Source organism: Amborella trichopoda, chromosome 11 (assembly GCF_054954075.1).
Source record: "Amborella trichopoda isolate Santa Cruz 75 chromosome 11, AtrichopodaSantaCruz75HAP2 v2.0, whole genome shotgun sequence".
NCBI lineage: Eukaryota > Viridiplantae > Streptophyta > Magnoliopsida > Amborellales > Amborellaceae > Amborella > Amborella trichopoda.
Genome location: NC_142346.1, coordinates 829,529 through 843,988, shown reverse-complemented (window position 1 = coordinate 843,988; position 14,460 = coordinate 829,529). Strand labels below are relative to the sequence as shown.

General features: G+C 35.3%; 1 protein-coding gene across 1 annotated transcript; it reads left to right on the top strand.

Moving 5' to 3' along the window:
* The first annotated feature begins 2,179 nt into the window (after positions 1 to 2,179).
* Positions 2,180 to 7,439, top strand: LOC148779659 (uncharacterized). The gene is made up of 2 exons (XM_088851908.1): positions 2,180 to 2,733; positions 3,002 to 7,439. The coding sequence occupies exon 2, from the start codon at positions 3,144 to 3,146 to the stop codon at positions 6,810 to 6,812; it is 3,669 nt and encodes a 1,222-aa protein (XP_088708034.1). The 5' UTR covers positions 2,180 to 2,733; positions 3,002 to 3,143; the 3' UTR covers positions 6,813 to 7,439.
* The last annotated feature ends 7,021 nt before the right edge of the window (positions 7,440 to 14,460 follow it).

The window sequence follows — 14,460 nt, the reverse complement described above, 5'->3', positions numbered from 1 at the left end:
AGAGAGTTTGTGGAGACCAATTACAAAGTATAAACGAGTAAGCAGAAACCAACTTTTTTTTTTTTTTGGTAACTGAAAGGGGATCATGAGCCTTTACCCTCTTTTGATATAAACGAGTAAGCAGAAACCAACTTTTTTTTTTTTTGGTAACTGAAAGGGGATCATGAGCCTTTACCCTCTTTTGAAATCGTTAGTGATTTTTAATGCTTTAGGTTAAATTAAAAGCCTAGATTTTAGTTGGGGCATAAATAGTGCTACCACCACAACTCCAACCCCATTCTCGAAACCTATTTTTTGAGAGAGAGAACAAATACAAACCAACCTCTTTTTTGGATGAATACTAGTGTATATTATGTATAAACCCAAAATAATTACTTAAAATATAAAATGATCTAATTATAGGTGAAAAGTACAAAGATGGTCAATTAAAAAGGTTTTTTTTTTTTTTTTCAAAATTGCGCGTGATCCAAAGATGGGGATCTCAAAATGTTGTTTTTCTCAAAAAATGAGAAAAAAAAAGTATGGGGACCTTGTAAGGCCTACTCAATCCAAAGAGCAGCACGGGGTCGTTGCCCCTAACACATGGGACACTGCCTTACTAATAAATAAAAATTAAAATGCAGTCCGATAATGGCATCCTCGGATTAAAAAAACAATTATAGAGAAAATAAAAAATACGCGTCAAACCAACCTTCCATATAATTTTTACCCAAAGACCCATTTTGTATTTTAGATAAAGTTTTGCGATCCATACATACATCACTCTAAAGAGAAGCCAACCTTGGGAGAGACGTTTCTTCTTGTGGGAAGAGAAAGGGAGACAAACGTGTTAAGAGAACTACTATTTTGTTTTTGTTTTTGTTAAATGAATTGCTCAGATTAGTTATGATATTACCCTTTTGACATTTATTGTCAAAGGAAGGGATGGAGAGCATGAGAGAAAAGAAGAAAATCAAGAGATACGGAAAGTAGAAAGCATGGTAAACCCAAGTACCTATGAATGTTCATGTGAATCTTTCATGGTTTGAAGTTATCCTCATGTCTTTTTTGGAATGAGAGAGTGATCTCTCTCTCTCTATCTCAAGGTAACTAAACAGCACACACAACATTATATACCACATGGACTAACCAATTCATTTTTTAATTTTTATTTATTTAACTCTAACTTCTCTTTCAGTTTTCATTTGAAAATAAAAAAGTCCAATTCTGGATTTTGGAGAAAAATGGATTTTTTATTTGTTAAATAAAACATTGAAGCTCAATGAAAAATTCAGTTTCTAGATTTTGGAAATTCTACTTGCTTATTATTTATCAAGCAAAAGGAAATTCGAATTTCTTATTGGTAGAAGTAATAATATAACAACATAATAATGAATTAATGAGTAATTGCGCGTATCTTCGTAAAGTTTTGTTATTTAAAAAATATCCAAATTTCTCAAGTTATTACACCTATACCTAATTTTTGCTCATTTTAGAAAAAGAGAAATGATGTTATAGGACCCTTCCCCACCCATATATGTAGGACCTCAAAAGAGCACAATTGAATTTGTACGGATCTCTAAAATAGTAAATCCCATACCCATGCAATAACTTTTATATAAATTCATATCAAATTTTATAGTGATCCTTTGAGGTCCTATACACATGGGTGGAGGAGGGTCCTATAAGATCATTACTATTGAAAAAATGATGACATAGCTCATTCTTTTGATCTTGAAGATATCAAGTTTATCCTATTTGTAATAAAGGGCTGATACCTTTTCTTTTGGTGATTATAATGCTTACAAATACTTCAAATCTGAGACCTTTTCTTTTGGTGATTATAATGCTTACAAATACTTCAAATCATGAAAATATAAAATTCTCTATTTTCCTACTAAAAAAATCTGAACTTCTCTCACGCCTTCAGCAAGAGTGCACAAGTTCTCTCCGGGCTTGTTGGGCGCTAGAGAGAACTTTGGATTTTGAAAATCCGAAGTTCATACTGCACACCTGGAAGCCATCACATAACTTTGGATTTTGACAATACAAAGTAAAGGGAATTTGAAGAGAACAAAAAAAGAAGAAGACAATATATCGTTAAAACCGTTATTTGAACAGCATTTGAGTTAGCAACTGTTTCTACTCCCCCGCCTCCTTCCCAAAATAATAAAAAACCCCCACCTTCTCTCTCTGTTACACAGGCTATAGAATCTTGTTCTTTCTCTCCATCTCTATGGTTTTCTCTTTCTATGGTTTCTCTGTAATTACGCTTCCTTAACTCTGTTCCATCCATGGAGGACTCATCCAATGCCTCAAGAAACAAAAGGAAAAGACTTGCAGACCTACAAAGCAGTGGCGATGAATCTTTACCTGACACAAGAACGCCCAGAAGAAGTGTTTCTTTGACTGATTCAGAGCCCACCATGACTCCTGCTGCTGGTTCACGAGAGACTTCGGAAAAAACTCTGGGTTCATTATCTGGTTTGGAAGAGATCACGAGTCTAGTTCATGGTTCTCGCTCTGCATCAGAAGAAGTACACGAATCCAGGGAGGTTTCAGAAGAGAGGGAAAACCCAATCGCAGTTTCTTTCTCTAGTTCACTGGAGCCATCTCAGCCTGTGGAAGAAGAGAGACAAGCACCCATTGTGAATTCTGGAGCCATGTCGTCCTCTCATATGGACCAAAAAAGGGAACATGTACCAATGGAGATTACTCCCCTGAATTCCAATGAAATGGGGGTTTCTTTATCAGGTATGAAACCCGAATTCAAATTGGTTATGGCTTCCTACTTCAATCAAGAAAATAATTCCAAACTCCTTAAACATTCTTGCTCGATATATGTATCATGCTTCCTCAAGGTGAATCAGTAGAGGTTTCTCTCTCTCTTATTCAGAGAAGAAATCAGAATCAAATGAGGTTTTCTTTCTCTGGTTTGGGAATGAAATCCCGACCAATATCTGTTTCTTTCTCCAAGGAAGGAGAGAAAGCCTCATCCACTGTCATTTATTTCTTGATGCAGAACATATTGAGGCTTTATCCACTGGTCATGAAGAGCGCGGTTCAATGGAGAATCCCGACCTCACTAATCAAGAAGGACAACATTCACAAGAAAACCAGAAGAGGCAGAAGCGGGAGGTGGAGAAGTAGAAGAAATACCACAAATGGCAGAAGTAGGAGGAGAAAGAGAAGTGGAGGAAGGAGAAGAAGTAGTAAGTGGAGGATCACACGCTCATGCAACAACAAACGACTCAGACATCGAGGTCATCGTGAAAATAAATGATGAGAGAGATGTGGTCGAACTGACCAAAATTGGTGCAAATAAGATGGATCGAGCCTATAGAAGGCTTGTGAGTTTTTCCATTACAAATGCAGCGGCACACAGGGTTCGCTTTGATGACAGAAGCTCTGGAAGCCTCTTCATCTCAGGTGTGGTTCTTCCTTTTAATGGCCCCGTATCAAATCTTAGGTTTTATTGTGCGTCTTTCGGGCCAATTCGTTCGTGGTGTATAACAGGCTTTCATGAAGGGACCCTGGAAATTTGGGTCTCGACGGATATCGCTGACTACCTTTGTGTAAATGCTGCAACAGAGTACCAGAGTCTCTATAGGTTCTTTTATAATAAGGCCATGCTATGCATTAAAGCCGCTCATGAGCTAGACGAGGATCCCGACTTGGAGATGGACACACTTTCAAATTGTCTCACCACTTTGTTTCATGGAGAGCTTGGTCGCTTTGGCTATGATGCAGTAGTGATTATGGTGAAGCGCCATCTGCCATTTATTGCCGATCAACTGGTTGGGCTTGATCGAAGGTTCTCTGATTTTCAGGCAATAGAAAAAATCAGTGAGGAGTTTAAGGATCAGGTAAAGAAGTATGAAATGCTTAGGCAAATGAACATGATGGATGGATGGAAATTGTCTGGTTCTTTCTACTCGATCCAAGATTATAACAAGGAGAACTATGGGGAGTGCTCGAAAAGTAGTCATGAAAGATCCATGACTGAGGCTTCCTCCCCATCCACTCCTTCCAGTTGTAAAAAGAGCGGTTCCCTCAAAAGTATTGAGACATATGAGAGGAATCTCGATGTGAATAGGAAGGCACTCATGGATCCTCGGGACATAGGAGGAAAAATGGAGTCAAAAGCAGTTAGCATGACCCGAACCCGAGATAGTGAGGCCAAGCGATCCCTTCGAACACTCAGGGGATTCGAGATTTTGGATGGGAGAGAAGCTATGCAACAAATTGAAGACTCAGAGTCCGATGAATTCTACATTACCTCTGAGATTTGGCCATTCAATGTAGCCAATTCAAACCAAGTGGTACGATGTGAGATGTTTGGGGAGATCACCTCCTGGTGCATTACAGGTTACAATGAGGGTTACTCTTTTATTTGGGTCTCAACTCGAGTTGCAGATTACCTTTGCGAAGAGCCCAATGAAGGTTACTCACCTTTCTTTAAGGTCTTATACGAAAAGGCAATGCTCTGTATTCTAGCCTTTCACATTTTAAATAACGCACCATATATGCAATATGATGAGTTTTTGCTAAAACTGGTTTTAGATCTAATGGACTGCTTGGGCACCTTCAAAGATGAAGAAGCCACTCGATACTATGTAAATTCTCAGTTGGGCTTCGTGGCCGAGCAGTTAATTGGACTTGATACAAGGTTCTTCTCAAAATTGCCAGTCATAAAGATCATTATAGATAAGTTCAATGTGAATATTGGAGAGGCATGTCATTCATTTTTCTCGATTGATGAAAAGAACAAAGGGAGAGAGGGAATGAGAAATCTAGTGATTCATGCAGAAGAGAAGCCTAGGCCAAGAGAGCTCGACGTGAATGGAAGGAAATTTTCCGATGCTTTTTATTCGATCCATGACTGCAATGAAGAGTTTGACAAGGAGGCTTCAAAAGACAATGATGGTGAGACAGTCATGACGGAAGCCACTTCCTCCAAAACTTCTTTGGAGGAAGAGAAGCGTCCCCCTCCAAAGAAGCGATCTGCTCATATAAATATTGAGAACCAGAAGAAAAATATAGAAAAAGCAAAGAAGGCGGCCATGGATACTAGGAAAATAAAAGAAATAATAGAGGTGGGTGATGACGAGTTTGTCGCAGTTAGCATGACTGGGACCACAGATATCAAGACCACTCGGGCCCAAAGAAGACTTGAGGGATTCAAGATGTTGGATGAGGGAGAGGCATTGCAGCCCTTTGAAATTTTGGAATATGAACGACTGTACATCGCCTCTGAGATTTGGCCAAGATATAATTTGGGAGAATCCGACCTAGGGGTTCGGTGCAAGTCCTTTGGTCCAGCCGTATCTTTGTGCCTTACAGGCTATGAGGAGGGGGTCCTTGGGATATGGGTGTCGACAGAAATGGCGGACTATCTTTGTCAAAAACCAAGTGCAGATTACGTGCCTTTCTTTAAGCCTTTTTATGAGAAGGCAATGCTCTGCATCCGGGCCTTTCATATTGTTAAAGCTCATCCTGATTCGGAATTCGATGAGTTCTGTAGGAAACTGGTTTTGGATATATTGCCCCATTTTGACACCTTCAAAGATAAAGAAACCGCATGGAACTGTGTAAATTCTCACTTGGGTTTCGTTGCAGAGCAGCTTATTGGACTTGATTGGATATTATTCTCAGAAAGACCATCAATAAAAAGCATTATAAAAAAGTTCAATGTGGATGAAGTAAAGGCATTGAATAGAATGCCGTGTGGTTCATTTCCTTCACTCGACTACAAGAATTGGTGGATCAAAAACTGTCAATCAGAAGACATGTACTTGGCAGAGATAATGAAGAAGCCGGAGATTAATGTGCCTCAGGGTTGTGCTTTAGGGCCGTCAAACTCTGTGGTCAAGCTTTTGCAGGGTATGAAGAAGGAAGAGGTGAAGAGGGAGAGGAAAAACAAGCCATCGTCACAGTTGAAACTGGGTGAGGGTTTGGCAAAGGAGGACATGGCTGTAACCAAGCATGTATGCAATATTTGCAGAGATTATCGGTTGAAAAAGATGAGGCAAGAGGAGAGCATGAATGTAGAGCATGGTAGACCGGGGGAAGGGGCCATGAAAATGGAGATGAGGAAAGAAGAGGCCATGAAAATGGAGAAGGGGGGCATGAATCTAGAACCAGATGTGATTCAAAATGAATTGATGGCAGTCTACTTGACTGGGCCTAATTCCATTAAGAGCAAATATCGAAGGCTCACGGGATTCACGATTCTGGATGAGAAACAAGATATGCACGCCATCGAGGATTTAGAGCCCAACAAGTTCTATATTTCCTCTGAGATTAGGCCAGTTCCTGCAGCGAACTCGAGCGCGGTGGTTCGATGCAAATTGTTTGGACCAATTACTGATTGGTGCATTACAGGCTATGATGGAGAGCGCCCTTTTATTTGGGTCTACACAAAAGTTGCAGTCTACGATTGTGATGAGCCCAGCACAGTATATTTACCCCTATTTAGGCCCTTATACATGAAAGCAATGCTCTGCATCCATGCCTCTCAGTTTCTCAATAGAAATCCTTCTGGGAAGTTTAGTGAGCTTTTTGAGGAACTGGTTTTAGCTCTAATGGCCCATTTTGAAATCTTTAAGGACAGAAAACAAGCTTGTACCTTTGCGGATTCTCACTTGGGTTTCATAGTAGAGCGGCTAATTGAATTTAATATGAGCTTCTTTTCCAAGTTACGTGCAATAAAAACCATGATAGACGTGTGCACTGTGGATACAAGAAAGGCAAGTAATACAGTGGCGGATTATCCATATTTCTTGATCTATAGAAAGAACGAAGCGCTTCATAAATATCGTTCATATTCCTAGGCCAAGAGAAAGAAACCAGAGAAGAAGGCAGAGGTTCATATTCCTCGGCCAATGAAAAAAATGATCAACATCAAAAACATCAATTGGTAGAGAACATTGAGAAAGGGAAGAGATTATGAAGAAGCCAGAGAGCCATGTGAAAGTAGGCCAAGAGAAAGCAACCAGAGAAGAAGGCAGAGGTGAAGAGACAGGAGCACCAGAAGCCAAGAATATAGTTGGAACTGTGAGGCAAGGGAAGGACATAGAACTGGAGCATAGTAAACAAGGAAAGGACATGGGTATGGAGCATAGCAAACCAGAGGGTGGTGAGCATGGAAGTGCAGCATTGTAAACCAAAGTAAATGTTGAAGTGCACATGAAGCTCTCTAGCGAGTCTCTATGTTGGCTTCTATATGGCCCAAGTGATATTCCTCCAGTATATTCCATGCAATACATAGTCAGGGGAATGGTGATACTCATCTCCACTATTGTGAATTGTACACCATATATATGTTTTCCCTAGACAAAGAGAAAGTGGCCTTCTTCAGACGAAAATCGCTCTTGTTATAGGTGTTTTGGGTGTATATTTGTATGTGTATCATATGGAGATTTAATAATTTTACCTTGAATACATTCTCGATTTTAGTATGAGACTATAGTGTTTCTAAATGAGTTTTAGCTTGGTGTTTTTTCTTTTTTTAAAATAATTTTATTTCAAATGAGTTTTAGCTTGGTAATTGTTCTTACTGACCAAAATTAAAACAATCACCTTTTAGTATAGAGAAATAAGTAGAGGGGAAGTAACAAGTAGAGCTGTATAAATCCGCATGTCAAATCTCGAAAGAAAATGCAATTTTAGGGCTAGAAAGCTTGAATATCGATATCTCGACGTCAGCAATTTATGGATATAAAAAAGATAATTCAAATGCTACAAATATTTTATCCTATAGAGATTAACTAGATTTGCACATTTTGAAGCTTCAAATTCCACAATGAAAGGAGAAAATCAATTCTAAAAGTAGGTGGCAATAGCAACTTATAGCAATTTTTATGGTTCACCCATGTTGGGCATATTGAGCAAAGCCCTACGAAATTGAATCAGCAAAGATTAATAGGAACCGGGTTTGGGCTTGAATGGTTACCATCTGACGCAATGGTTTAAAAACCGGATCGGTGACCCGGATCGGGCTTTTCAAAAATCGATCCGGATCGGCAAATCGGCGATCCGGATCGGAATCGGTCAGAATAAGGTTTCAAAAAAATCCGAAAAAATTATTAAAATTCATTATAAATATTGGTTTTTAGGAATTCAATAAAAAATGAGGGTACTCCATTAAGAATTTTCATGTTTTTGAATGAATATGCGAATATTGATATGTTCTTTCCCTGCATCAACCGCCATTCAGCATTTAATTTACAGTATTTCGTGCTCATCCCTACACTGTTGCTGTTGGGACTCGATATGTGAATAATATGGCTGGGATAGGGTGGCCTCAGAATCATCATCTCTCTCGTTTTCTCTTTGAATAATATGGATTAAAAAAAAAAAAAAACAAATTTTCAAAAAAATTCTATCATGGATTACAAAAAAAAATTCGATCATGGATTAAACAAAAAAAATCACAAATTTTCAAAAAATTCAATCATGGATTACATAAAATTCGATCATGGATTACATAAAATTCGATCATGGATTACATAAAATTCGATCATGGATTACAAAAAAAAACAAACAAAAAAAACAAAAAATTCAATCGTGGATTACAAAAAAAGAAAAAAATAGTTCGATCATGGATTACAAAAAATTCAATCATGGATTACAAAAAACTCTATCATGGGTTACAAAAAAAGCAAAAAACAAAAAATTCAATCATGGATTAAAAAAAACAAACAAACATTTCGATCATGGATTACAAAAAAAAAACAAACATTTCGATCATATATTACAAAACATTCGATCATGGATTACAAAAAATTCTATCATGGGTTACAAAAAAAAAACAAAAAAACTAAAAATCGATCATGGATTACAAGAAAAGAAAACAAACATTTCGATCATGGATTACAAAAAATTCTATTATGGGTTACAAAAAACCAAAAAATTCGATCATGGATTACAAAAAAATCTATCATGGATTACCAAAAAAAAAAAAAAAAAAAAAAATTCCGTACGGAATCGCCGATTCACTGTTCGGACTCGCCGATTCCTTACAGTGAATCGGCGATTCACTGTACAGAATCGTCCGATTCTCTCTAGAACCGGACGATTTTCAATTTTTGGGCGATCCGGTTCCTTTTTCACTATTTCCGAGTCGAACCGGGCGTTTTTTAAAACGCTGATTTGACGTATACAATAAACTACTTAAAAGGAATACAAAAGGAAAAAAGCAAAGGAAAATACGTGTATACCCCTCACTATAATTTGGAATAAACCCCCTAGTCTCCAAGTTATTAATATGTATACCTAACCCCATTTGCATATTTTTTTATTGCCTTAATCTATACATCTATCTTTTCTAATGACCCATTCACTATACTAAAAAAAATATCCCTCTTCCTTTCTCTCTCTTCCTCCCTCTTCACCTCACATCCTCCCTTGTACCCTCATCGCTCCCTCTCATTTGGTGAACCTCACCAGTAGGTTAACAAGGGCATCTTAATTTTATTTATTTAATGTATTATTAAAACATGGCTATGTTAGGGTATTTACATTATGGAGTAATTTATCATTGTACTCAACAAAATTTGGATATTTATATGCTTTCGTTTTCTGCAGGAAGTTTTTTTAATAAGGGTATTTTTTATCATAGGAGGGATGTGACACCATCTACATGAGGAGTAACATCACCCATATAAAGCATTTTTCAGTAGTATGTTCTATGTGGGTGATGTTATATCCCATATATCCCTCTTAATGATAAAAAATACCCTTATTAAAAAATTCCTCATTATACAAAACAATGGTATAGAAGTGTTCAAAATTTGTTGAGTAGAATGATAATTTTTTTTAGTAGTGTAAACACCCTAATATAACCCCTTAAAAAACAGAAAAAGGGTAAATGATACAATTTTGACAATAAAAAATATAAGGATGGAGTGAAATATATTTTTTCCTTAACTTAAAAGGGGTTTTAAAGGCTTCCCATGACTCTTCGGGGTTCAAGATTTTGGAAAGAGGGGTTTACTTCTTTTTCCGAAAAGTTAAATACTTGCCATTGCCTATGCATGTAGTGTATGATAGTAAAGTGGCTATCCACAATTCATCCGCAATAATGGATAGTGGAGATGACCGACATTCACTAGTGATGTAGGGATGGGAGAAAGAAAATAAAAAAAATCTGAAAAACAAACGGCAAAAATAAATACTGAGACATTTACCCTCTTTAAAGGTCTACAAGAGAGACTACCCCAAACGATCTTTTCATAAAACCCAAAATACATTTATATTCTCTCTTTCTCTCTTTCTTCTAGGTCTAATAGATGTATGTATGTAGAAGAAAATAACTCTAAATTCTAACTTACTTCTTAAGAAATCCTAATCAATATTAAATATTAATCTTTTATCTTTTAAAAAAAAACTTCAAATTCTACTGGTCAATTCCCTACAACTAAAAAAAGAAATAAATACCCCTAAAGAAAAATAAAAACTTAAAATAACTTCAAACTTAAATTTTAATCTTCCAAACTATTAATAAAATAAAAAATGAAACCTAATTGCTTCATTCACCTATGATTGGGAGAAGCTTGACATTGACATTGAAAACTCGAACTATGAATCAAAGGCATTCATCACCATATACGTATATCTTTGGATGTTGATCTTCTTCAAGAATTTCATTTGCTTCATTACGCTGATAATAAGTAATCTTAGATATTTCCTTTAAAGACTATCTCATTCATCACCATGTACGTATATCTTTAGATGTTGATCTTCTTCAATAATTTCATTTGCTTCATTACGCTTATAATAAGTAATCTTAGAGATTTCCTTTTTTCTTTTCTTTTTTTTTTCTGCCTCCCTCAAAGTGAGAGATCACTCATTAGTGCTCCATTATGATTTGGTTTCCACTCGTAAAGCAATTTGAAAACCATCGCTAAAGGTCTATAGCTAATGTGGAAGGACCTCATCCTTAGTGGTTGGTTGGAAACCATTAACACAAGGAAAAAAATTATATAGAGTCGAGGCTCTAAATAATCAAATTAGAGCTCAACTCAAAAATTTCACTAGAAAAGGTTGTTTTGATGATCAAATATCCTAAAATTGATCATCTCGACATCAAGATGCACAGACATGAGAAAAAAAAAAAAATGGATTTCAAGTTTTGAAAATAGTGCATCTTGTAACGCATTTTTTTATTGTCAATTTTCAATATTTTCAAGTTTTCATATATCTGCTCGATCTACACTATTTTTGAAGCTTTGAATTTTATAGTTAAACATAAAAACATATTTTAAGGCTATCACAAAGATTTTCCGTAATGAAACCACATTTGTCGATACTATTTGAAGATGCGCTTTACTTTGATTGTTTAAAGCTTCGGCTTTATACAAACCGTACCCTTAACACAATTGGCAGCCTTTTGTCTCTTAGTCTTTTGAAGATTGTTTCTAGACATAGGTATATAAAATTCCCTTGAATAGTCATCTACTTGCTTCTCATTCTGTTAAAGATTTTGGAGGTCTTGATAGAAAATTTGCTCATGATCTATATGAACAAATTTTTTTTTTTTTTTTTGGGTAATTTAACCAATAAGGGATCCCTCACCTATGGTAAAAACAAATTTTCTTTCAATTTTTTTTCATCGTTTGCCACTAAATTTTTTTTGCATTTCTATTATGAATTTCAGATGGTTGAACTGGTTCCCACCAAGCCACCACATTCCTACCAAGATTTAATTTTACACTCTGTTTAGCAATTCACTTCATTCAAAAAAACATTGTTTGTGTTCAATCATCAATAAAACCTGTTATGTGAAGCTAACTATAAAACTTAAGAGATTGATCTTAATATTGAGATCTTGTGGAACTCTATAGGATGTGGATCTTATTCTAAATTTGCTCATTACGTTCAGGTACGGTATCCCATGTCGGCCGTAGAACTTGATTTGTCTCGATAGGGAAGTTTGGTACCAGATTTACATGGTTGTGAGCATTATCTTTTCGATGAATAATATACTATCTTTTCGATGAATAATATTTTTCAATCATTACAACAGCTATTTTATTTCTTGGATCTCTCTTGGATTTTTGCCAATCTCTCCTCATATTATGTGGATTTGGCTTTGAATATATCACATGGTTTAATTTATGCTTTATTTAATTTATTGATTCATGAGTTACATGATTTGTAGTGATATTCCCTCGATTATAACAGCGGGTTTCTGTGGCATTATGTTTGATAGATCTTTTAAAGCTCTGTTATCAATTGATATAGTGATGGGAGATAGAAAATAAAGAAATAAAAACATAAAAAAGCAAGAATAAATATTGATAGATTATAACATCTTTCAAGGTTTGCAAGAGAATCCACCCTAAAAGATTATTTCACAATATCTGAAATAAATTAATCTTCTTTTTGTTTTCTTCTTTTTTTTTGGTCTACATATTTAGAGAAATACAACTTTAAACCCTAACTTGCTTCTTAAGAAATCTTAATTACTATTAAATATTAAGCCTTCATCGTTTAAAAAATAATATTCTGATTCTACCTCTCAATTCTCTATAACTGAAATAAATAAATAAAACACCTCTTAAGAAAACTAAAAACTTGAAATAACTACAAACATAAATTCTAACCCAAGGCTAAGAGAAGCTCAACCTTGAGCATGGAGTCTTGAACTATGAATCAAAGACTATTCCCTTCATCACCATATATAAGTGCATCTTTAGATACCGATCTTCTTTATGAATTTCATCTGCTTCTTTAGCCAAATGTACCTCCTTCCTTTTTGAGCATTCATATGCATAGTATCCATTTTCATTATACAGATAACAACCTTGGAGATTTTCTTCTTTGCTTGATTAAAATTTGTTTGGTAGGAAACCTCTCTTTGAATGAGAAATTGTTTATCAATGCTCCATTATAATTTGGTTTCACACACAAAACAATTTGAAGAGATTCGTTTAAGGTCTGTGGTCCATGGAGAAAGACCTCATTCTTTTATTTGTATCTTTAGATTTTAGATTTATTTATTTATCATTTAAACATCAACTGGACATAGCCTTCTCTCTCTCATCTAAAAAACCATGTATGTACACAATAATATAAAGTTAGCATCCTTAAAATGTAGAATTAAAGATGCACCTAAAAAATCCATCGGAAAAAGGTCGTTTTAATGTCCAAAAACCCTCCAATTGATCATCTCGACATCGAGATGTATGAATATATATATATATATATATATATATATATTTTGAGTCCCAAAAATAGTGCATCTTACAACATATCATCTAGACCGTCAATTTTCAAGATTTTCATATGTTTATAGATCCACTTGATTTTAACTATTCTTAGAGTTTAAAAGTTTATAATTAGATATGAAAATTGCCTCACCAGAGTTTACAAAATTAAAGTTTGAATATAACTAGTCCATTATAGAGGATCCTCTTCTTGGCTTAGTCATCTCCTATAGTATTTTGTTTTTACTGTAGACATGCGTAAAAGAAACTCGTATTTTCTTATTTTTTTTACAGTGCAAAGTATATAAATCCACTAATCCTCATCACATTTCAAAATCGATGTACATTATTATTTAGGCGGTATAAAATTTCCTAAATGAGAGTTTGCAAAATTCGAATTTGGTAATAAGTAATATGTCCTCTTTGGCATTTTCTTCGTTGTAGATGTGCTTAAAAGAAAATGGTATTTTTCTAATTACAAATGCCAAGGGCATGCCATTTCCCTTTAGCCCAAAGTTTGACATTATTGGAGTATTTTTTTGCTATAAACCCTTCTCTAGTTTTCTAAGATTGCCTAGTATTGCCCAATTTTCAAGAAAGACCTCGAAGGTTCAGAAATTTATCAAGGAATGCATGTCTTCTCTTGTGTGGCTTTTGGCCTCTAACAATCTCTCATATTCCGGAGCGGCCTTGAGAGTTCCATTTCTTTTAAATAGGACATATGGTCATAAACATTTATTTCCTATACTTCTTATTTTCCATTTGCCCATGATATAATGGTTGCTAAGAGCTTTGCCTCCAATGAAAATGTCAGTTGCCAGTGTCTTAGATTTTTTTTTTTTTTTTTCCGGATGAATTTATCAAAATACACTTGAGAGATGGATTATTTAATATTTTACTCATTTCTTTTAATTTTATCAAAAACTCATTAAAATACAAACGATCATGAGTTAGAACAATTGAAAAAAAATAAAATAGTAAAAAAGCTAATAACAAGGTTGTTTTTAATTAGTTTCCTTTTTTAGTGGTGGTGATTTGACTATTTGCCTTTTTTCGGAGAACCTGAATTGCGGTAACGATTGTAATCTTTCTCAAAATTCATACTATCTTGGAGAAACATGGTTAACCACTAGAACAAACATTCCCCCTCCCCCTCCCCCTCCCCCTCTTTCTATAGCAATTACTATGTGGACTTCCCCATTTCATTTTTAAATTCTCGAAGATGATAATACTAGTAGTATATTTATTATTAATTTGTTATTATTATTAT